Raw genomic sequence first — 25,303 nt, forward strand, 5'->3', positions numbered from 1 at the left:
GGGATCAAGACCGCACAATTCAGTTCATGATGAATGTGGTAAGTCCAGGATCCAGGAAGCGACACAGCAGGTGTCAGGCACATACACTGCGAGCCTGGACCAGAATATCTGGACAGTATTAATTTATAATCAAAAAAATTTATTCTGGAAAACTGTACAGTGGATTTGCTGAACCAACAGCTCCTACTGTTGTTGCTTTTATGAGCTGGAACTTGCCTTAGTACATGGCTGAGTTCCCAATAGAAGGAAAAAAAAGGCTAGCATAGCTGGGGAGAAGAGCAGGTGGCAAAGGGACAGAAGTCCAGATGCCTGGTCGCAAAGCTGTTGGAAGTTTGGAGCACTGTAGCCTGTTCCAACTCTGTACCTTTTTTGTCGGCTTACTTATACCCCATGATGTTTCAGTAAGGATTTAATGTGCTCTCATAAAGCAATGCCGATAAAATAGTACCGATAAGATGAATTAAAATACAGGTGATAGTATAAATTAAAATACAGATGATAGGGTAAATTAAAGGTGAGCCAAAAGAAAAATAAGCAAAATCTAGGACTGGCAACATGAAATGGAGCAAGGATTTGTGCCTTTGGTAATGGCCTCCACATACAAGCCACATTTGACTCCAATCACTAACACAACCAATTAGGCAAAGGAAACCTGATTACTCTCACAGTCCACAATGTCCAAGATAAAACACGAACCAACTTTATTTATGGAGTTCTTCTTGACACAATATTGACTAGAATTTCTGGGGAAGCACTGTCCCACTCTGTGATATTATAAACAGCTCTTATAATAAAATCCTTTTAATTGATAAGCTGATGGCAGTTTCTTCATTTTGGCTGCTGGCATCACACACATGCACAAGCCCAAGAAAGCAAACAAAGCAAAACAAAATAAACAACTCCAAAACCAAAATTGGTTCAGTGAAACAGTCCAGTTATCTATCTATCTAGACGTGGCTTGATCTAGAGGTGAATATTGATCTGATTCATATCAAATAGTCTTCTTTGCATATTGTTACTTAGCCTGAGTATGTTTCCTCTCTGCAAACATAGGCTATGGGATACTTATGAGGATTACACAATAAAATATGAGAACCTATGAACATAGGGCCTGTCATGTAAAGCATGAACAATTCATGCTGGTTATGTTTGACAACAACAGCAATGACAGAAATCCCAGCACATATTTGCTGAATTTCACAATGGAATTTGCCGTTCTTTTCTGCTAATTGGCCAGGGCCTGGGCAAAGCAAGCAGGATACATTGTGATGGCACAGGGAATCTGCATAGCCTGTAGATGAGCTGCGATTCACCATGCAGGAGCAGGCTGAAGGCCCACTTTTCAATTTGTCTTTCACAGGAATAACACTCTACAGCCACCCATACGGAGGGGCCTTGCTGAACGAGGACAAGATGTGAGTTGATGGAATGCTGAGGGGTGTGTGACCCTGACTATGGAAGAAAATCTTTGTGTTACTTAGGGATGACTTTGGTCTCTCTTTTGCATTTGCCCCAAGAGATGGCTTATAGAGTTAGCAGGAAATGCCCACAGGACTTGGGCATTTCTTTGCAAAGTGTGAGAAAAACGACTATTAAGAGAGGCAGTACATTGACTGAGCTTAAAACAGATGAGTTTGTCATGCGACTGTACTTCTAAGCAGAAATTCTTCTAAGGGAATGATTTACCAGAAACTTATGGGACTGTACATCTTCTGAAGAGTTTTTGGTGTTAAAATCATAAACATTGCATTCATGTACATAAACGCAGTAATGCCTCCATGAATATTTCTCATGCAAGATTTTCCTCCTGATCCAGATGGAGACATGGGTGGGGATAAGGCCAGAGCTCTTCAGGTACAGAATTCTGTGTCAGTTCTCACTGTCTTTGTAAAGGGTAGCATGCTTCCACCTGTCTTCTCTTTTTCTCCCCCATCTCCCTTCTCTATTATATGGTTGACAAACTTTTAATTAAAAGTCGATAATAAAAGTGGGTATTTTTGAAAAACTTTTTATGACCTACCAAATTAAGTTGCAGAATGCAAATCTGCTTAATGGGCATTCTCTGCTCAAGTTGTTAATCTGGCAGGAACTGGCAGGAAGCACCGGTTGGGTTGCAGCTTGTCCTCACGTTCACATAATGATTTTCAGGGTTCTAGCTTTAACAGTGTCTGACACCTTCCAGAATTCCAAGAGTAGGCTAGCTGATATCTGTTGTAGAATGTGACACAATGGAGCAGAAGGCATGGCACAGCAGATGACTTGTGCTGAGGAGTTCCATCGTGTCGGCCTCCTGAAAGACCATCTGTGGTCTGACTGTTCCTAAAGGAGTTGAGAGGAGGCAGCAATTGACTTGAGTAAAAGTAGTAGTGCTCCAGGTAAAACAATTACTAAGAAAATATACAGTGTATAATATTACAAAGCACCTCAATCTATTGCAAAATCTCCTTGGTATTTCATGTGACTAAATTCAGAGATGGGCCAGTGCAGTGTGGAGCTGTAGTGAAGGCTCCTCTCTGGCAGGTGCTACTGTATTGCAAAGCAGTCCCTGTGTGGGCAAAGGTCACAGCTTACCCGGATGCTGCTCAGAGGATATCTTTCATCTTAATTGGGAGTCAGGCTCAATGGTGAAGAGCAGATTTTGACACAAGAAGACTCCGAAATGCCCTCAAACTGTGCTCCTCAGTTATGTCTTCTGTAAACTGAGCTTAGTCATCCATGTCTCAAAAGGTGGCTGAGGGGATTTAATGAGGGAATCCATGCCCTTAGCCAACATGCCTGGCTGATTATGAATTTTTAATTAGCAGTTTTCACTGCTGTCATAATTGCTGATTGTTATTAGCAAAGAAGGCTTGTGTTCTTCGTCAGGTGCCTGAGAGCTGCTCTGTTCCACCCGCAGCCTGGAGAGCATCCGTCAGTGTGGAGTGGCCCTCTGCATCGTGCTGGGATTCTCAATCCTGTCTGCATCCATCGGCAGCTCCGTGGTGAGGGACAGAGTGATTGGAGCCAAAAGGTTGCAGCACATAAGTGGCCTTGGCTACAGGATGTACTGGTTCACAAACTTCCTATATGACATGGTAGGATTTGGGAATGAGATTCTGTGTGCCTCCACAATAGTGATCTAAATAGTGCGTGTATGGAGGGATGGAGGGGGGCGTTGGGGCCCTGGCTGCCTTGGAGTGTCCACAAAAAGGGGTCATCTTATTGATAAGAGCATTTCAGATTAAGTCACCTTTACTGATCACCATAGAATTGGTTCATAAGGGGAAGACTGATAAGCTTCAGGCTGGAGAACTGGGAAATTATAGAACTTTACAAAGATGCAAAGTTTCTTATTGAGAAGATGAGAAAATTATCACCTTTACTATGCTCTTTTCAAACGGGGTAGCAGATGAGGTGATAAAAATCATTAGAAATGATCTTTCATCTGCATGCTTAACATCCCCTCCTGTGAGACCTGTGCCTCATTGCCTAATAGGTATGGCGGGTATTATTAGCATTTTTGGAATGCACTCAGTTCCCCGATGGAAACCCGCCAGATCAATGTCTGCCATCCTGGGGGACAATAACAGATGCTTTGTCTAGGTGTTCCCTATTCCTCAGGACATTTATCTTAAGTAAAAAAAAGCATCTTATATGATAAGTTGTTCTTAGTGGTCAATATCTACTGTCATTGTTCTCTGGTGGAGCTGTCTTTACTTTGTAGGAAAGTGATATCCTTGCCCTCATACATATGATTCATCTTGTGATACAGAAAATCATACATAAGTCAGTGGAAGGCCGGAGGTCAACCATTTACTGAGCACCTTCCATGCACTAGGTGCTGTCCGAGCTGTGCTACACCAGGCACAAATTTCTGCATATTAACATGTTGCTTTCCTGTAAGGTTTATTTCTTTGAGCTGGCTTAGAATTTAGCTAATTTACTTTCTTTTGATTGTGTAACTTGGATTTTTGTTTTGTTTTGAAAGTACAATTTATTGGGGTCACACCTAAGTTACCTAACATTTCAGGAGTTCATTTAATTTAATCAGAGGTTTCCCTGAACCTGCCTGGTGATAGATATCACCTGGGACATTTGGTAACAATAAGAATTCCCAAGGGCCTATCCTTCGAGATTCTATTCAATAGGACTGGGGGGACTTGGAGGTCTGTGTTTTACTAGGTACTCAAGGTGATTTATGAATCTTAACCAAGATTGACAAATTCTGGGTCTTTAAACCCTTATCTTTACTGAGGGACACTTGAAGGCAGGGAAGTGGAAGTGACTTGTCCAAGATTTTACATCTAGTTGGTACAGAGATGGCTTCTCAGTGCCAGCCTCTGTCTCCTGGTCCAGTTTTGTTCCCAGAGCTACACACTGCTGCTGGCTACTTGTCTCTCTGCCGTCTGTCATTTAACAGTGTCTAAGGGCCACAACTTTCCCAGATAAAAGGGAAGAAGTGTGTGGCAAGAGAGAATCACAACACACAGGGGGCCATGCTTCTAGGACACCATGGGGCTTTCAAAGTCTCCAAAACCCCAGAATCTTCCTTCTTTTCAGCACCCTTAGTTTATTATCTCTTTATGCCTCCCACTCAGTCTGACTCTTCTTTACTCTGTGATGTTTGATCTTGGTGATTAAGGACAGGGAGGGTTTCTTGCTTCTTGGTTGGATGGTTTTCCATCTTCATCCAATCATTCTCTGCTTATTCTATTCAATCACTGATTTAATAAGTATTTTTGAGGATCTGTTGTGGGTCAAGGTGGGTCCAAGGTTGCTATAGACTAAATGATTATGTCCCCCCAAAATTCATGTTGACACCTAATCCCCAGTGTGATGGTATTTGGAGGTGGGATCTTGGAGAGATAATTAGGTTCTGAGAGTGGAGCCCTCCTGAATGGGATTAATGGCCTTGTAAAAGAGGCCGCAGAGAGCTCTATGTGAGGACACAGTGAGAAGTCACAGCCTGAACGAGGAAGCTGGCCCTCGCCAGACACCGAATCTGCCAGCACCTTGATTCTGGTCTTTCCAGCTTCCAGAACTGTGAGCAATAAAGTTGTGTGGTTTATAAGATACTTGATCTATGTTATTCTATCATAGCCCCCCAAATGGTGTTGGGCATAAAGCCATGCATAAAGCAGAGAAGATTGCTCCCTCAAAGAGATTCTTGTGAGAGGAAGCAGAAAAACTAGTAAACAAACAAATAAATAAATGCGCAAGATACAGTTGGCCCATGACTGGGTCTATTGAAAGAATGAAAGAGAATGATGGGATGGAGGATGACTTCAAATGTGAAGGTCAAAGAAGACAGTGAAACTTTACCTGAGATCTGTGAGGTAAGAAGGGGCCCTGCCCATGGATGACATGCAGGAAGAGCTCTGCAGCTTGAGGCTCTAAGAGAAGAAGGAACCAGGCGTGTGAGAGCCTGAAGGAAAGCCATGGCTGTTGTTGGCCTGTAGGGAGCACCTTAAGGTGAGGCTGGATAGGGAGGTACTGCGAGGAGCCTGTCCTTGGTTCTACGTGTGTGGGAGGAGGCTGTGTTTCATGAAAGCTGATTGGATTCCTTGACCCTCCTCAAAGGAGAAGGAAATGCATGACAGTAGTAGTCACCTCAGGCCACCATAACAAAATACCACAGGCTGGATAGCTTCACCCCAGAAACTTGATTCTCTCATTGTCCTGGAGGTTGGAAGTCTGAGATCAAGGTGTTGGCAGGGTTGCTTCCTTCTGAGGCTTCTCTCCTTGGCTTGTAGACAGCCATCCTCTCCCTGTGTCCTCACATGTCAGCCCTCTGAGAGTGACTGCATCCTGATCTCCTCTAGAGACACCAGTCATGTTGGATGAGGGCTCACCCAATTGACTTCATTTTACCTTAATCACTTGTTCAAAGTCCTGTCTCCAAATACAGTCACATCTTGAAATACTGGGGGTTCAATGTATAAATTTTGGGGGGATACAACTCAGATTAAAACAAGCGACTTTCCAGGACTAATTCCACGGCTACAGAACTCCTAATGTGCAAAACAGGAAATATATTTGTGAAGTTGAAAGGAAACTTCAGGATAAGTAGATGATAATAAATATGACCATCTGATGTAACAGCTCTCCCTTATTTCTTTTTATCTTCTCAGCTCTTTTACTTGGTTTCCGTCTGCCTGTGTGTTGCTGTTATTGTCGCCTTCCAGTTAACAGCTTTTACTTTCCGCGAGAACTTGGCAGCCACGGCCCTCCTGCTGTCACTTTTCGGGTATGTGATGAGAAACGCTGCTGCAGAATTACGGTTTGTTTTCTGAAAGAGAAAACCCTCAGGATGGGTTTGAACCTGCTGTCGACTTCATGATTTCCTCTCTTTTGAAGCAATTATGTTGCTTCTGCAAGGGACACGGAGCAAACAAGCCTGAGCAGGATGATGAATGCCCCGTGGAGGAAGGAAGGGCTGACCTGGTCGTGATGAAGACAGCACTGCCCTGTCTCAGACAGGCCCTTGAGCTGTTTGACAAACTTGTGCAGCTGGAAATGGATTCTCTATTATTCTCACTTTGACATTAATCAGGGGCTCAAATACATAATCCAGTTAGCTCGGAGATTGCATTTGTGGAGGTTCTCTCAGCAAGCTGTCTGGCATTTTTTCTCCTCTCCGCTAATATTAGTAGTTTGAAAATGTTTTGTCTAATTTCTATCACTTTTTTTTCAGATGAAAAAATAGCAAATGGAGAAAAGTCATTTTATGAATTTGTGATTTATGCGTGCTAGTCAGGATCATTGCTAGTGGCCTCAAAATTATATCTATCTGGTATCAAGATATGCATGTCTTCTTATTTGTCATGCACATATGCTTATATACAGGCTAACTACATAAGAGATGCTTAGTAGGGAAAATCATTATCATACTAATTTATTGTAATTCAAGGCTATTTTAAAAGATAAAACAGCTTGCTCTTATTTAAGAGGATTACAAATAAAGTGATTTTTACAGTTTGTATTTATATAAGTGCCCTAGAATTATTCAAAACATCTAATTAGAGACAGAGTTTTACTTAAACAAATATATACCATTACTAGATGATTGTATAGCTGGGTGGGTGGGTGGATGGAAGTATGTAGATAAGAGAAAGAAAGATAGACAGGGAGAGAGAGATTAACAGAGAGAGGGAAAGAGACATTAAGAGAGAGAGGGAGAGAGATTAAGAGAGAGAGAGAGAAACAAGACAGACAGACAAACTTTTGGGGGAACATTGATATTACTACTTACTAACCCCAATGCTGTATCTTTGGTAATACTAATTATTCTGTCTAATCCTCAGTTTTTTCTTTGTAAAACTTCATGTCTTTTGCTATAAAGATTAAATTAAATAGTTTATATGAATATCATGGACAATGACTTGTACAAAGTTCCCATTAAATTAATTTTAGCCATTACTGTTATTCTTTAGAATTATTTTACTCTATAGAAGATGTAATATCCTAAGCTATAAAATATGCTTATAGTAGACATATATTTATTATATTTAGCTAGAAATTTATGGACTTGTGTATAAAGATCTATATGTGTGTGTACCCAGCTCTAAGAACACAGTTTGATTTCAGTTTATTGATCCAATTGAATGGATAGTGTTGTCATGTCTCCCTCTATTTCAAGTAAAATAGACTTTGCTATAAAATTATTTTTGAATTTTAGGAGAGTATATCTCAAAAACTGAGTTAAAACTTAGATGAAATGGTTAGAAAGCCTTGAAAACATGCTTTTAGAAATTTTTATTAATGTTGTTTTGATTGTGAAACCCTTTAAGAATTTGAATTAAACTAAGAATTCTCTTCACATACATAACTACCACATTTTTCAAAGAATTTCTGGAGATTCACAGGTCTGTTGAAGCACAATCATAGGCAATAGGGGTTACATGCTTCTGGTTAAGAACTCTTAGGCTGCAGAGACTGGAAAGATGTCAGAGATAACTCAGATTGTGTTTGTAATCATGGCTAATCCCAGGGAAGAAGAGCCCCCAAGGGAATCAGGGGGCTGGTGATCAGGAATCAGTGATCAGGGTCACTGGGTGACATCCATGGTAATGCAGATTTAGAAGGTAGCTCTTTCTTCATTGGAGCACAGCCAGTGGAACTGGTGACACCCTCCCCCGCCACTGTAACAGGAGGGGCAGTGAGAGACCCGGTCTGGGGAACTGCTGTTTCCTGTGTGCCTGGCAATCTCTGGGTGAGGATAGCAGAGTTTGCTCACGCCTGCTGTCCCTCTAAGGACCTGTGGGTACAGGGAGCCCAAGGGCAAACTCAGGAAAGCTGAATCCCGAGCTGAAACCTAAGAGCACGTCCAGGCATTAAATGGCTGCTTAAAGGCAGGAATCTGAAGGAATAAGGGATAGTATACACGAATTGATTCTTTTAAGAGATAACAAGATAAACATGCCTAATCGCAGTCTTATTGTTTTTCTTCTTTCTATCAAGGACAATTTGTTATTTAAACTATAAAAGGGAGAGTCAGGGAGAATTAGCATCCAAAAGAGGGAAGTAACACCTAAAATGAATGAAAGAAAACAGAGCCTAACTTACATAAAAATGGAAACCTTAAGAACATATTTGATGTATATTTAGCGCTAAAAGATGAGATTACAGAATCCTGCTTGGTGTCTTGGGAAATCCACAAAGCATGGGGAAGCGGCCGATTTTCAAAAGGGGAATTTTCTTCCGCCATAAATTCCATGATGTTGTGAACAGTAGGCCAGTCTCTAGCAAATTTTAAAATCATTAAAATGATATTATATTTTAATAAAAGCCTGGAGATTGTTGAAATTCATTGTAATTTTCACAAAAAAATAAATATAAGCCAATTTCATTTTTTTCTTATAAAATAGGAGACTGGAGCTGCTAATATGTTAATTTGAGCCAAGTATTTGAAAGATAACTAATGAAAATGTAGTAAAAAAAGTGATGGAATCATAGCCCGTTGAAAACCACACTGGAATACTCTTCATTCATCTAGCAATAGGAACTCTCATGTGGCTTCATTTGGGACAATGTCTGTGATTCTTTGTTTTTCTTAAATAATGCTTTGATCCACTTGTCAAATATTTAAATGACATAACCCAGCATGGAAACCTTATGTAATAAGTAACTAGATACAGATCCTGAACCATCTCAAAGGAAGTAGAGCCTAATGTTGAGGTGGTAATTAGTCACTCAAGTGCAGATGAGGTATGCAGACTCCACAGCAAGACAGGGAGGCTGCTGCACCCTTAGATTGTATTGTTGGATGTGGAGATGCTGATCAAAGCAGATGATAATCTTGCTGTGTGTTGTGCCAGGCCAACCACATCATGTTCTCTGTGAGGTAGCCTTACCTAAACTCCCCTAAGTCCCACAATGCAAAATTTAACAGAGAGAGCTGGTTGAATATCGTGTTGTTAAAGGAGCTGAGAAAGACCCAGTCTTTTGTAGTGGAGGTTTAAGCAGAATAACATGGCTATCCTCAGCTATTTAAAGGACTGTCACATGGAAAAGAAAAGCAATTTGTCACGTGCTGTTCCAGAATATAGAGTTTGAATCAGTAGTTATAAGTTGGAGAGAGTTTTCATTCACTCTTAGAATGAATTTTATAGCAATTACAGCTGCCCCAAAATTTGGCTCACAAACTTCTACTACTGCTTATATTTCTGTTGCAAAAATACTTGCAATTCTGTGATTTCATATGATTCTCAAAACAGTCGCGTGAAGGAGTGTAGCACTTGATTTTTGTCTCAGAAGGGACAGTAAAGGAAAGAGGGTAGGTGTGTGGTGTGGGTGAATATGTGTTGGGGTTTGAATTCTCTCTGTGGTAGTTTATTTCAGACAGAGATGTTGATAATGTACAGCCCTAAGAAGTCATGACTTATCTCTCTGGTAATTATTTTGATTTAATTAGTTGATTGTCTTATGTAGCAACTGTTTTAGAACAGCTCTTGCCTCCATTGTGTGCTTTGAAATAATTATCTTAATGCCCACATTTTGAGGCAGATTGCTATTGAGTAGAGTGTCTAAAACACTATATGATTTTATATATCATATTATATATATCTTATGAACTATGAGAATGCATCTTTTAACCCAGGAAAGCATTCCAACATCATGGATGTCATATGAAAGGGGGTGCATACTAGACTAAGAGTTAACTTGAGGGCCTGGCATCTCATATCATTTTGAAGTCTCATACTTTTCAGAACTTGTTAACATATTAGGAAAACCTCAGACATTTTGCAGGCACTGAAGTGTTTCAGGTTAAGCCAATTATTCACCGTAAGAAAACAGCGATACATTTACCTTGAGTGAGCAGAGAACTTGTTGGAGCTCCGGATATATGAGAATCTTTTGGGAAAGTTGTGATTCAAAATCAGTGACTTCTCTGCTGATATTAGGAACCATCATTCTAAGTGTACTTCCTTTATTGGGTTCAGTGGTATTATTTCAGGAAGGAGATGAGGGAAGTTGCCATGAGTGAATCCTGGCTCTAGAATTGAGGAGACGGAATGAAGAAAATGAGATGTTTTCTTTTTAGGGACATTTGGGTGGTATCTTAGATACTGATGTCATCTGACACATGTGGGGACTGCTTCTAGGGTTCAATGTTTAGCAATGCTTCTTACTCCCCAGCTTTGGGGCCCCATGGAAATGAATCCCATGTTCATCTACTTATCACCTGCAAAGCTCGATCAAGTGTCTGAACTCTGCAAATCCCCATTGTTCTGCCTGTAAGATGACAGTTACAGTGCTGTCTCCTGGGTTGCTGGGGACTAAAGGAAGATTAGGGCATACTGAGGAGTTACAGATGGTACCCCCTGTGCAGTGGATGCTGGAAGGAGGCTTTCAGTTTTTATTTTTAGGCCTTATTTTTTTTTACGTAGCTCTGCAGCTTTTTATATTCTTGATATCTTTTGATTCTCAGTATAATGAATAAGTATTATTTCTGCCTTCCTGATGAGAAGCAGAGCAAAGAAGCTCCTTTCGGAGAAGAGAGGTTGGAGAAGTCAGCCGACTTTCTCCAGGCCACAGAGCCAACCAGTTCAGGCCCACGTACAACCCGTGTGTGTGTTGTGACCCCATCCGGTGTTCTTTATTGCATTGCAGAGCCCTCTGAAGCCCCGGGAAGAGTGTGTTGTCTTTGAAAAATACCGTGGAATGTATTATGTAAAGTTCATTTCTGTTCACCAAGTGAGGAAAAATAGCTGGGCCAAGAAAATTGCATCTATAATTCAGTCTTACGGCTGTCCCCTTATCTGCATTTTTGCTTTCAGAGAATTCGGTTACCCACAGTCAACTGTGGTCTCAAGATATTAAATGGAAAATTCCAGAAATAAACAATTCATCAGTTTTAAAGGGCACAATGTTCTGAGTAGCAGGATGAAATCTTGTACTGTCTTGCTCTATCCCATCAGAGACGTGAATTTCCCCTTTGTCCTGCATATCCTCACTTTGGACCTGGGAGTCAGTGAGTTACCAAACTGACTGTCGCAGCATGGCAGTGCTTGTGTTCAAGGGACCTTTGTTTTACTAGATGGCCCCAAAGTGCTAGAGTAGGCACGCTGGCATATTGCTGTAATTGTTCTATTTTATACTACTCATTGTTCTTAATCTCTCACTGTGCCTAATTTATAAATCAAACCTTATCATAGGTTGTATGTATGGGGAAAAACATAGTGTATATAGGATTCAGTAATATCTGCATTTTCAGGGATTCACTCCAAGGTCTTAGAATGTATCTGCCATAGATAAAACTACTGTAAATGTTACAGTAAAACAAACATTACTTTTCACTTTACTTTTCAGATATGCAACTCTTCCGTGGATGTACCTGATGTCCAGAATCTTTTCCAGTTCGGACGTGGCTTTCATTTCCTATGTCTCACTAAACTTCATCTTTGGCCTTTGTACCATGCTCATAACCATTATGCCCCGGTTGCTAGCCATCATCTCCAAAGCTAAGGTCAGTAGTTTGTAGCATCACCTCTACACTTCTGCACCTCTAGTGCAAAGACGGTGTTAACTCCTGCCTCTTTTGTTGCTTTTCTGACTGGAATTCAATGGAAATGCATTGGTATCCACTGTCTTTAAACTCCAGAGAGATAAATGGATTCTAATTAACAAAAAACACATTGCCATTATAAAAGCCATGCCTAGGCTTAGCAACAATTGATGAAAAAATGTTCTGTTTCGGCCACTCCATTCTTGAGGGTAGAGCCATGAAGATGTTCACTGCCGCATCCCTAGCATTTTCATCAGAGACTATTTGTTGATGAATTACTGATGAATGGTGGAAGAGTGAGTCATTGAAACATGCCCTCTCAATGTTCACCATCGTTTGGGTCAGACACTACAAGATAGAATGGGCCACACAACACAGCTGACCATGCTCTCGGGGCACAGCATGTCTGAATGATGATCTGGCGGGATTCTACCCTCTTCTCTGGGATTTCTGGAACAAATTTAATTTTGCTGTTTTCCAAGTGTGGCAGCCAAGGGCTTTCCTGAGCATGAGGCCCGTGGTCAGGAAGAACTTCTCCTTGTGAGGTCAACGCCACTCTCCAATGGGCCGTTCTGATTAGCAAGTCATTTCTTAAATGTCATCTCCAGCAGGTGTCTAGGTCAAGGTGAACCCATTAGTCCTGCCACATTCCTTTCACTCCTGTCTCCTCCCTTAGTAAGGCCTGCCTGGGTCTTTGCCTCTGCTTTAATACATCTTTCAGCCCCTCAGCATCCCCAGTGCTACCTGGAGATACGGACTTCAGATTTTGCACTTTCCTCTGCCCCCTTATTGCAATCCTTTTCATTCTGTTTTCTTTTCTCAGCTCTGACCACACTATTCTCTCCTGATTCCCTGCTGCTTATATGGAGTCTGATTCCTCAGTAGTTCCCAAATGTTTGGCCAGCTCAGGGGCTGAGAAATGACCTGGAAAAGGTACTGAGCTCCTAGTTTTGAAGCATGTGCTGCAGTTCTCATTTCAAATCAAACAGGGACTGATGCCTGTTTAATTGGGATGAGTCTACTTCCTCATGGCTGGACTTTCAGAGACTTAGTAAATTTGCCACTGATAGCTAACATTAGTTTTTATTACTGTGCTTCATATTTGGATAGAAGCAGTGAACTCTGTAAACATCTATTATGCATTCAGTGATGGTAATAATCTATTTTGGTGATTTTTACAGATTTATTATTGACACTGATTTATATTAATATGTCTATACTTTAAAGAGAAAACTTGCAGAACCATTAATTGGCTTTAGCTTGAGGAGAAAATTGAAATCAGTAGAGATAGTGTACAATTTCCCTCCTCCCTCATCGGATCTCTAGCATGACATGAACCATCAGGATGTCAATCATGAATCATGGTGAAATTGAAAAGAGACTCACAGTAGATAATCCTGTTGGTGAGGAACTTGAAAGCAGAGAGCTTCCCTGGGGAGTGGAGTCACAGAAGTGAGATTTAGCTCCAAAAGAAAAAGGAAGAAGAATTGTCCATATCCAAAGAGGAAGCTGACCAGGAACATTTCCACTCATGAGGTTCTACCAGTGTGGCAAGTGGAAAGGCTTGTTACCTTTAATTATAAACAGCATTGCTTACTTGTTAAAAAAAAATCAACAGGCAATGAGGTGTTTGCCAGGAAATGGATCTAAATCAATTGGTAACAAGTAATTAAAAGCAGCTTATTGCTTTTGTTTGGGTCTTTCTTTTCCTTTGCTCTTTATTTTGATATTATTTGCTTAGGAAGCAACCTTATTCAAATGTTTATTTCAAATAATTTCAAATTTTCATTTGTAGGTTATGGAGCTTTGTAGCATTAATTCTTATAGAATTAATGAAAGAAACCAAAAAAGGTGACTGGATTCTCAGATCACTCTTTTTCTTAAAAAATAAAAATATTTTAAGTTCTGGGGTACATGTGCAGGATGTGCAGGTTTGTTCCATAGATAAATGTGTGCCATGGTGGTTTGCTGCACCTCTCAACCCATCACCTAGGTATTAAGCCCAGCATGCATTAGCTACTTTTTGTAATGCTCTCCCTCCCCCACCCCATCCCCCAACAGGCCCCAGTGTGTGTTTTTCCTGTCCTTGTGTTCATGCATTCTCATTGCTCAGCTCCCACTTATAAGTGGGAATATGCAGTGTTTGGTTTTCTGTTCCTACATTAGTTTTCTGAGGATAATGGCTTCTTGCTCCATCCATGTCGCTGCAAAGGACATGATCTCCTTCCTTTTTATGGCTGCATTGTATCCTATGGTGTATCCATCTATCCAGTCTATCATTGATGGGCATTTGGGTTGATTCCATGTCTTTGCTATTGTGAATAGTGCTGCAGTGAACATATGTGTGCACGTATCTTTGGAAAAGAATGATTTATATTCCTTTGGGTTTATACCCAGTAATGAGATTGCTGGGTCAAATCGTATTTCTGGTTCTAGATCTTTGAGGAATTGCCACACCATCTTCCACAGTGGTGAACAATAAGTCTGAATATCTAGTGTAACCAGTATTAACCATTGTGTTTACAAATTATAGTGTTAACGTAATCATTTTCATTGTTACCAAATCACAGTTTATATGATGACACATTTTGAGTTCAAACACAAGATCTGGAACATCTGTCTTTCCCACTGGTGAGGCTGCCTGTTGGAGTGAGGGGGATGTGGGGGAGCAAAAACTCATGTTTTCTAATTTATTTCTTTGTATAATTATCATTTTCACAATTTTTGCATAATCCTAAATCGAACACTTATGGATTGTTATTCTGTGAGTTTGTGCAGCTGCATCCCCCTTCTATGTATGGATTATTTGTTAACTCAGTGTTCATATATTGCTAACACCTTTGTTCATACTTGTGTAGAGATCATTGTGATTTCCTTAAAAGTAGATGTAAAAATCATCACTGTTCTCAAGCAAGAAAACCTTGAAAGGCAAATACCAGTAGATCTAATATCTCTAAACAAAATACCTTTGTTTTGATGGCTGTCTGAGAATATCAGTGAATAGTTGGGATAGGGAAGACCTGGAACACAGAGCTAACCAAGGAGAAAAAGAAGTTATTGGTATATGTTATGAAAAGGGGAATAGCTTTTAATTGGATTTTTTTTCTTTTTTTCACTGTGCAGAATTTACAGAATATCTATGATGTCCTCAAGTGGGTCTTTACTATTTTTCCTCAATTCTGCCTTGGTCAAGGACTGGTAGAACTCTGCTATAATCAGATCAAATATGACCTGACCCACAACTTCGGCATTGATTCCTATGTGAGTCCCTTTGAGATGAACTTTCTGGGCTGGATCTTCGTGCAACTGGCCTCGCAGGGCACAGTACTTCTCCTCTTGAGGGTTCTGCTACACTGGGACCTTCTGCGATGGCCAAGGTGGGTTCCGAAGGGCTCATCCTCGAGCTGCACTTACTCCTGCAAAACGAGAGGAAGAGAAAAATTCATCCTGGAGGTTGTAAAATAAAAATTATATCTGATCAACATTATACATAGTTCTAATGTGTTAAGATTTTATTATTTTTTAAACATTGATTGGTGTCAGTCACCCATACCAGGAAGGAAAATTTCAAAAGATAAGGTGACAAACTGTGAGATAATCTTTCCAATTATTGGTCTCAGCATATTTTCTTTTTTTAAAATTTTTTTTATTATACTTTAAGTTCTACGGTACATGTGCACAATGTGCAGGTTTGTTACATATGTATACATGAGCCATGTTGGTGTGCTGCACCCATTAACTCATCGTTTACATTAGATATATCTCTGAATGCTATCCCTCCCCTCTCCAGCCACCCCACAACAGGCCCGGTGTGTGATGTTCCCCTTCCTGTGTCCAAGTATTCTCAATGTTCAATTCCCACCTATGAGTGAGAACATATTTTCACTTTGAAATTGCTGAATTTCTCTGTTACTTTGAAGCAGCTAAGGTAAATTTGGTTAATACCATAACATTATTTTTACAACTAAATGCCAAGAACTCTGGGAGCAGGAAGATAGGAAAATTCAGTACAGATGTCTATGTGTCCTTTGCTGGATCTTGTTGCTTATGCTGCTGTACTCTGATCTTTGTCAGGTGAGGTCGAAAGTCAGTAGCATGGGGCATGTGTAGACATATAGATATATAATGTGGTTTATACATATGCATGCACACACATGTACACACATGCATTCCTACTACTATAAATAGGATTTAATGTGGCCTTGAAAGGATATCTGAAATATTATCAGATAAAACATTTGAACTACATAAGGAAGCAATGTGCTTTCCTGTGTAGGGTCCACAATGGTTGGCTTCCCCCCCATACCCAAGTGGCCTGAATTCATTGGCCTGCTCTTTCCAAGGGCTATGCATTTCCCTCTGACCTCTACTTGAGGGAGGGATCCTTTTTGGAGAAATTACCAATTAAGACCATGTCACTAGAAAATCTATTAAGGATTATAAAGACACATGATTAATAATTTATGGTGATCTCTTCATAGAATTATTTTTCCTTTCAGCCATTTCCTGACATATGTTGTTACATAACCCCTTTTAATAAAGTAAAATAGACACCGTTTTGAGTATAAATCCCAATGTGCTTTTGAATTGGCCACATCACCCTGGAGTCTGCAGATTTCCAGTAGCTGACTGAACCTGGAGTAAAATGCAGAGTGCCCTTTAAACATAATTTGTTCTCTGATGTCCCTTACTAGTTTAGTCTATTTTAAAAAACTGTAATGTAGGATCCCCCTTGGCAGATTTCAGGGTACTCCATTTTCCTATAGTATCAAAAGATTTTTCTTTAAAGAGAAAAATCTGTATTACCTTTACTTTCTAGAGTTGTAAGTATAAGTTGAATTGTATTTTAGAATAATGTCCTTGTTATCCACAGTAAAGAGTCAATTTTTTTCTCTACATGAAGGTTACAGAGCATAGAAATTTAAGTGAATTTAGACACTAGTTGCCTACTACCATTTTATGGATAACTGTCATAATGACTGCATGACCCAGTCAATTTACTTTTAAGACCCAGATCTAACTAAGCCACTAATCATTGTTTAAAGGTAAAGCCCAAGGTTCTTAGCAAGGCCCCCCCTGAAGTGTGGTGCCTTCTGCTCAGTGAAGGTGTCTGTGATCCCCCTCCCATCTCCACAGGGATATTTGTTGCCCTGCCTCTGGGGCTGGGCTGATGCCTTCTCCGTGTTTCTGTTACGCCCTCTTTCTCTATTAGGGCACATCTATGTTGGTTTATGGTATCGATATGCTACTCATAATTGAATCTTGCAAGAAAATAGGGAGACCCTGCCCTGTGCAACTGGGAATGGATAGATCCTGCCTTCCCAGCCTGAGCAGGGCCCCTGTCACCTACACCCACTGCTGGACGTGAGTGCTGAGATTCCACTTCCTTGCTGTCCTTCCCCAACCTGCGCTGACTCCTGTCCAGCTGTCCCACTGTCCTGCTGCTGGCCTTGGGTTGTTTGCCATGAATTCAGGTTTCCATTAGGACCTGAGCCCTAGTTCCTGCCGCCTATTTTGTCTCCTGCCTAGAGCTGCACTTTTGCTCTCTGTACCCTAGGTGCTGGCTGGGTTGGAACAGCCACACTGTTCAGATATGAGATATGCTGCATATCTGGAAAGTTCTGCTATAGCTAGGTCCCATCTGAATTCTTCCTATTTAATACAGGGATCGTTTGTTAGTCATTTTCAGTTAGAGGATAACTAAGTGGCACATTTCTGGGCATAGTTGGATTCCTGTATTAGGACACTGGATTGTTGTGAGTGGGTGGACCAGAAGTAAGCTCAGTCAATTGTCTCCACCAACCAGAATTACTTGAGGAGATTTAAATGAATGTGCACACCTGGGCCCCTCCCTAGAACTCTGCAATGAGAAGCTCTGGGGATGAGACCCAGGAGCTGTTCATAAAGCTTCCCAGGTAATCCTCCTGAGGAGAGAATGAGCAAGCTGATGTGGGTTACTGTGAATACTGCTCTGCCAGGCAGGAGGGAATACAGGTGGCACAACTTCCTGTTGGAGTGGGAAGACTTCCGAAAGTCCAGGATAGGGTTAAAGGTCAATAAACACACCTTCATCTGGGAGAGGGAAATAACATTCAAACAGAAAAGTGTAAAATTCAATGAATTTTCACAAATTGAACACATTGATGTAGCCCCCTCTCACTAATAAACTGAATACTACCAACACTTCAGATGGCCTCTCATAAACTTCTCCATCAATAGCTGCACCCTAGGTAACTGCAATCCTTATTTTTATTTTTATTGATTCATTTTTCTTGCCTTTGAACGTTATATAAATGAGGTCATGTAAGGTAGAATTCTGAGTATCTAGCTATATTTTTCTCATCGTCTATGTTCTGTGTAGAATAAATTATATATTGTCAAATGGTGATTTCAGGTGTGGAAAAATAATAAAGAAAAGTTGCCAGGGATACTGGGAGCTTGCCATGGATATTGGATTTTATTTTTAATACCTTTTTAATTTTGAAATAGTTTAATAATCAGAAGAAGTTGTAAAATTATTATCGAACATTGCTATGTACCTTACACCCAGCTTCTCCCAATGATAATATAATAATATATTACATGGCAATTTACACTGTCAAAGCCAGGTAATTGATGTTGGTTATGATACTAACTCAGTCGTTATCATTAAAATATAATCATTAAATATATTTTAAATGATTAAATATAATAATTAAAATGTTGGCATATTATAGTTTATAGGGGAAATTGAAATTTATTGGAAAGTCAAATGTGTCAGATTGCAAATTAGAAAGAAGATTAAAAAGTGAGCAGCTCAGATTTAGAGAAAATAAGAGCTGAAAATTAAATTTGCATTCTTCTGATAGATACTTACTGAATACTTTTTGCAAACTATTGTGCAAAGTGCTGGTTATATAATCCTTTTATGCAATTCAACATATACTATAAACTTATAATGTTTGAGTACTTTTATATACAATCTACATTATTAAATGACTTGTTTAGTAAAAAGCACTTAATAAGTAAATGCCTTATAATAATTTTGTGATGTTATTTTAACATTTAGTACAATTAATCTGGCATGATCTTATTCATAAAATTAAAAACTAGCTCTAGTTTAGTGCCAATTCATTTCAGTATCTTTTAGGAATGTGTATATTTCATTTATGTTAGACAATAAAAAATGGATTCTTGCCTGATAATCAGGATGGCAGAACTGGGGTGCTCTGGACAAAGCTGACTGCCCAGAAGTCCGAAGGTGATATCTTCCATTTTTTACAAATCTCTGACCTTTTTACCTCTTCTAGACTATTCCGGTATCATTTGCTAGGTGTGAATTCACTCTGATTTCATCTTCCCAGGGGTCATTCTACTCTCCAAGGCACAGTCAAATCTTCTAAGGATACAGATGTTGAAAAAGAGGAAAAGAGGGTGTTTGAAGGAAGGACCAATGGAGACATTCTTGTGTTATACAACCTTAGTAAACATTACCGACGCTTTTTCCAGAATATTATTGCTGTGCAAGACATTAGTTTGGGCATACCAAAAGGAGAGGTAATGAAGCTTCTATTTTTAATCTTCTTCTGTTGTGAACCTGTACAACTCTAGTAGCTGATCTGCTTGTGTTAGTCTCAGAATATTTGAAATCAGAGCCAAAAATAGCCTTCAAATTTTAGAAATTCCTACAAAATCAGTAGGAGCAGAACCAAATAGAGGGTCTGTTGACTATTTCATAGTAAAAACTTGGCTGATTGATAGGATTTATTTTGTTTTATAATTTTAAAAATTTCATGTGATTGCATAGTTTTAATTATGACTTGGGCTATGGGATAACTTTTTGTTGAGCAAATATTTTTTTGAATCTAATTAAGGAACCACTTTTATCTCTTACTGGGACATCAGTACTCTAAGTGTCCAATTAAGCCCATCTGGCAAAATGCTACTCAGAAAAGGTAAAGAACACTCATCCACCATAGCAATAGCTCAGGAAGTTTTTTTCACAGGTAAGACATTAATTCTAGTTATAATGTTTAATCAGAACTGACAGAAGCCATATAAATTGTTCCTGATTTATGCTTAATGTGTAAAGGGAAATCAGTTCTGGAAGTGATTGCCTTCAATTAACTGTTAAAAATAAAAGAGCACCTTGCATTCATATTGTTCCCAGCTCCTGAGAAATTCAAAATAGGTTATATTGTTATCTGATTGGTATCTATATTCTACTTGTGATCTGACAGTAGGTGTCTCAGATATGTGTATTCTGAGGTAAAGAGAAGCCGAGAGATCAATCTGAAGTAATGCAGGCATATTCTTACTCTCTGAACTATGATTTCTGGTAGATTAGAACAAAATGTTAAGAAAGGATTTTTTTTTGGTAGTTGTTAGCTTCTGCTCTAAGACTGGCTATGCAATCTTACCCATCTTATTGAACTATTTTTTGTACCCTTGCTTTAAAAATCATGATTATTATAGTTTTGCCGGTACCTCTCCATAGTAGTTTGAGGCAAAGGGGTGTGGGGGGGCCAAGGTTCACTGAAAATCGACTGACAAAAGACAGAGTAACAGGAAAAAGGCATATGAATTTATTTGATTATAGTTTTACGTGATACGAGAGCCTTCAGAATGAAGACCCAAAGATACAGGGAAACTGTCTCTTTTTATGCTTAGGTTCAACCAAGTACAGACAGCCATGTAGAAATATGGTTGGACAAAAAGAGTATGACCCAATTAATGCTATTAGACTGAGAGGGGAAGCCCAGCAAGGCCTCTCTGTTTAGATGCACTTTTTTTTTTTTGAGTTATTATCTACATGTTTATGATGTTTTATTTTTATTTTTAAAAATTTTATTTTAAGTTCTGGGATACATTTGCAGAATGTGCACGTTTGTTACATAGTTGTAAATGTGTACTGTGGTGGTTTGCTGCACCTCTCAACCCATCACCTAGGTATTAAATCCCACATGCATTAGCTATTTATCCTGATGCTCTCCCTCCCACCATCCCTCTGACAGGCCCCAGTGTGTGTTATTCCCCTCCCTGTGACCACGTGTTCTCATTGTTCAGCTCCCACTTATAAGTGAGAATGTGCAGTGTTTGGTTTTCTGTTTCTTCCTTGCGGGTGTGGGGCAGGACCCTCCCTGGAATGCAGGTCTGTCTTATGACCTACAGTCAAACAAGGTAGGACAGATAACTTCTTTAGGGGTAATTTTTGTACTGAAAAATATGTAAAAGGGGAGAAGTTAGGGTAATATTTTTGGTTTTATGGTGGCTTTGGGGAAAAGAGGTTCTAGTTGCTATGACCAGCCTCAGGGGAGAAGGAGGGGCCGGAGACAGCAGGGCAGGAAAAGGTCAGAGTAAAACTTTTGATTCTGAGGCTGCCTTTGGGGCCTTCACTTTGGGGTATTATTTTCCGAGTCCCAACAGGGCTAAGAGATAAACTTGTAAAACATTGACAGAATGATGCTCCAGGTATCTTAAATGGTCCAAGATGCCATTTAAAGTTAGATTTTATTATCTTAAGCTCTTATAAGCATTACAGTTGAATTACCTAGATGGAGAGTGCTATGCAAAAGTCTGTGGAAAATACAGAAATGACTAAGATACAGTCCTGTGTTGTTTAACAATGGGGATATTGTCTGAGAAATGTGTCATTAGGTGATTTCATTATATAATATACTTTCACAAACCTACATGGTATAGCCTACGACACACCTAGGCTGTATGGTAAGCCCATTCCTCCTTGGCTACAAATCTATACAGTATGTGCTGAATACTGTAAGCAATTGTAACACAATTGCAAGTATTTGTGTATCTAAACATAGACAAGGTACAGTTAAAATATGGTATTGTCATCTTGTAAGATGACCATTGTATATGCAGTTCATCATTGCCTGAACTATCATTGACTGTATATCCTTCTCCATCTAGACATTAATAATCAGTTAGGAAACAAAATATCATAAGCATATACTATGTTACATGGGAGCATAAGCATTGTCCCAAGGCAGGGACTGTGATATAATAATGCAATATTTTTTGGAAGTCACAGCATCATAATAATTGTTATCCTCCCAATTTCATTTTTGTATATATTAAAGTACTTTCTAAAAAGAACTGAAAGGTGCATGAGTGGTATTGTCTTCAATGCTGTCAGTCCAGAGAGGGTGGCTGTGCAGGCAGGGAAGGAAAGGTGGGAGGACAGGGTATGTGGGGAGAGCTTTATTAAAAATGTGGTTTATAGCTAAGCCTAAAAGCATTGGTAGAATTTGGATAGGCTGATGGTGGTGTACCCTGGAACATGGACAGGGTAGGCCTGGGGGAGACGGACTCATATTGCAAATGGTGGGAGAGATGCAGGGAAAGCGGGGAAAACATGGTAATTGAAGCAGATGGCAACTCAGGGGGTTGTGAAATTCAGAGGTCCAAAATAGGGTGAGGTGATGGTTAGGTGGGGCTTGGTGGCAGAAAATCCGGAAGCAGTCACTTTCCAAGATTTGAGGAGCCAGGAAGCCAGTTTGTATCCATAGATCGCAGCTCCTAGCCATCAGAAAACAGCTGTCTTAGAAGGAGATTGACAGAACCAGAGAGACACTGTCACCAAGGTGGACTCTCAGGCACAGTATATGCTGAGGCACATGATAGAGACAAAGTGTAGAAAAGACAGCAAGAAGGCCATTTTTCACGTTGGCTGTAAGGCGAGATTTGATCAAGAACTGAGTTGACTCTGTCAATGTCAGAATATAGAATGAGAGTTTCTCTTTTAATTAATATCAAGATTAGCTTAGACTCTGAATTAGGAGTGAATTTGCAGGAATTTACAGGCTCTTCAATGGAAAAAGAAGATATATAAGAAAGCTGTGAGCACTACACACACACATACACATACACAGACACACACATATGTATATACAGTAGAAGATGGAATCTTTTAAGAAAATACTTTAAAATATACAAAATGAAATTAGGAGAATAATAATTATAATGATGTGACTTCCTAAGAATATTATATTATCTCTGCATAATTTGGGGGTAGTTGGCATTTACTTCTCATCCTCTTGAGTTTTCCACACACGAATTTATTGTCTATAAATTACTGCTGAAATTCTTATACCATTAAAGTGCCATGATGATTTTGAGAGGACTTTGTAATCTATACAGTATTTTATACAATATTGTCATTTTAAAACTCCATAAATAACACAAACCAACAAAGTCAACTCAAAGTTGGCTAAAAGCAAGTGCTGTTTCTGATATAATTTTGATTTTATTTAACTTAATTCTATTTATTTAGCTTGTTTGATTGAACGTGCTTTACTTAACTTTGTTTCCTCTTAGTGCTTTGGACTTCTAGGGGTGAATGGAGCTGGGAAGAGCACGACTTTCAAAATGCTGAATGGTGAACTTTCTCCAACTTCAGGACATGCTATCATCAGGACTCCCATGGGGTAAGATACAGATTTCATCATTTTTGCTGCTTAAAGAGATAATAAGCCCAGAGAACCCCCAGCATTTTCCCTCAGTCCTGTGGAATAAAATTTGAAAACATCATTTTCCTCCAAATTTACCTTCCAATTACCACTCCTCTGATGTGGGGAAAAGTTTCCAAATATGAATAAACTGAGCTCAGTACTTCCAGCTGGAGTAAAGGGCCTTGGAGGTCTTATCACAGAGCAGCCAAAGGCAGACCTCCCTGGGAGGTATCAGAGTGGATTGGAAGTGCCCAGCTCCTCTCTGCAGATGGAACTCAGGGGAGCAGGAAATGGCCAAGGGGTGGTTCTTCTTTATTCTCCTCTGGATAAAACTTCAAATGTTCCCATCAGCCTAAGCGGCCAGATGGTTTCCCTCTTTTTACCACCCAGACTTCCTCTTTCAGGTGGTCATGACTCCTTCAGGGTGGGAGCAGTGAACACATTAAAAACCAAGAAAGCGGCCTCTAGGGGAGTAGGCAAGATGTTTATTCCCCTTGCTTTAACATATGTGAGGTCCCTGGGCACCCTGCACACTCAGAGGCTGCCTGAGGCCAGATGACCCATGCAGGCTCTGTGGGTAACATACACTCATGCACTCCTTTATGTCACTCTTACCTGGGCCCTTTCACTCCCATTTCACAGGGCACCTGATTCTTCACCTCCTTCTAAACTGTGTGCTTGGTTGGGAACCATTCAGGGCATGGTGCCTTCACACCCCTTTCTGTACCTGTGTGATAGTGTGTCTTCCCTTTTCCCCTGCTCTGATCAGGACTAATGTTAATGATGTTTCTCTCTACTGCAAGAAGAAATCCCCTGCTCTAAACCGCTCTGTGCTCAATTTGCTCTTTGATTTGTGTGCTATCAAGTTTACCCTAACAGCAAACTGGGCTCAATATCACAAACTAAAATCTTAGACCTTTAATTTCATAGCCAGTTTCTGGTGATTCTTTCTCCACACACGACTCCTGTGCTGTGCCTTCTAATATGGATGTCCTCGTATCCCATTCTGTTTTCAGCACTGTGTTACAAGGCCCCAGGCATCTATCTTTCTTTTTTCCCCACTACAGCAAACTCATGGTAACTTGATGGGTAGTCAGATTCATAGCTGTCTTTATGAATTTAAACCCAGCACCCACCAGCCAACAGGTTGAGATGCGACCTCCAGCTTTCTGTTCAGTTTCTGATCCGCAGAGATATTTATTTTTAAGGGAGGTTATATGTTCTTGACACTAGTTTTGTAACAATGAATATGGCAAATAAAAATCAATTAAACATTGTTTTGTGGATGTAGAGAAAGAACTGTAAAGGATTGTGTCTACAATTTCCCACTGGAATTTTAATTTACTTTATGTTGCATTTATAAATTAATTTGGAAAGAACTAACATTTGACAATCTTTTTTTTATAATCACTTGCTAAAATAAATATAATTCATTTGTAAAAGTATTTTAATTAATCCTTACAGTCTATTAGAAGAGAATGCTCTTATCAGTAATTAATGAAACTTTTCTACACTTTCTCTACAGTAATGTCTCCTTTTTAAATTTTATTTTTTATTTCAATAGGTTTTTGGGGAACAGGTGGTGTTTGGTTACATGAATAAGTTCTTTAGTGGTGATTTCTGAGATTTTGGTGCACCTCACCCAAGCAGTGTACACAGTACCTAATGTGTAGTCTTTTATCCCTCACTCCCCTCCCAACATTTCTTCCCAAGTCCCCAAAATTCATTGTATCATTCTTGTAATTCATTGTATCATTCTTATGCCTTTGTGTCCTAATAGCTTAACTTACAATTATAGTGAGAACATAAGAATGATTGGTTTTTCATTCCTGAGTTACTTCACTTAGAATAATAGTCTCCAGTTCCA

At 39.7% G+C, this 25,303-nt stretch overlaps 1 protein-coding gene across 1 annotated transcript in view; it reads left to right on the forward strand.

Moving 5' to 3' along the window:
* ABCA13 (ATP binding cassette subfamily A member 13) overlaps positions 1-25,303 on the forward strand; it is a 471,542-nt gene that overhangs the window by 331,968 nt on the left and 114,271 nt on the right. The window contains 7 exon segments of the mRNA XM_031013046.3: positions 1,361-1,415; positions 2,897-3,074; positions 6,111-6,226; positions 11,791-11,947; positions 15,110-15,363; positions 19,330-19,522; positions 23,303-23,412. Coding sequence (XP_030868906.2) covers positions 1,361-1,415; positions 2,897-3,074; positions 6,111-6,226; positions 11,791-11,947; positions 15,110-15,363; positions 19,330-19,522; positions 23,303-23,412 — 1,063 coding nt within the window.

This window comes from Gorilla gorilla, chromosome 6, assembly GCF_029281585.2.
Source record: "Gorilla gorilla gorilla isolate KB3781 chromosome 6, NHGRI_mGorGor1-v2.1_pri, whole genome shotgun sequence".
Lineage (NCBI taxonomy): Eukaryota > Metazoa > Chordata > Mammalia > Primates > Hominidae > Gorilla > Gorilla gorilla.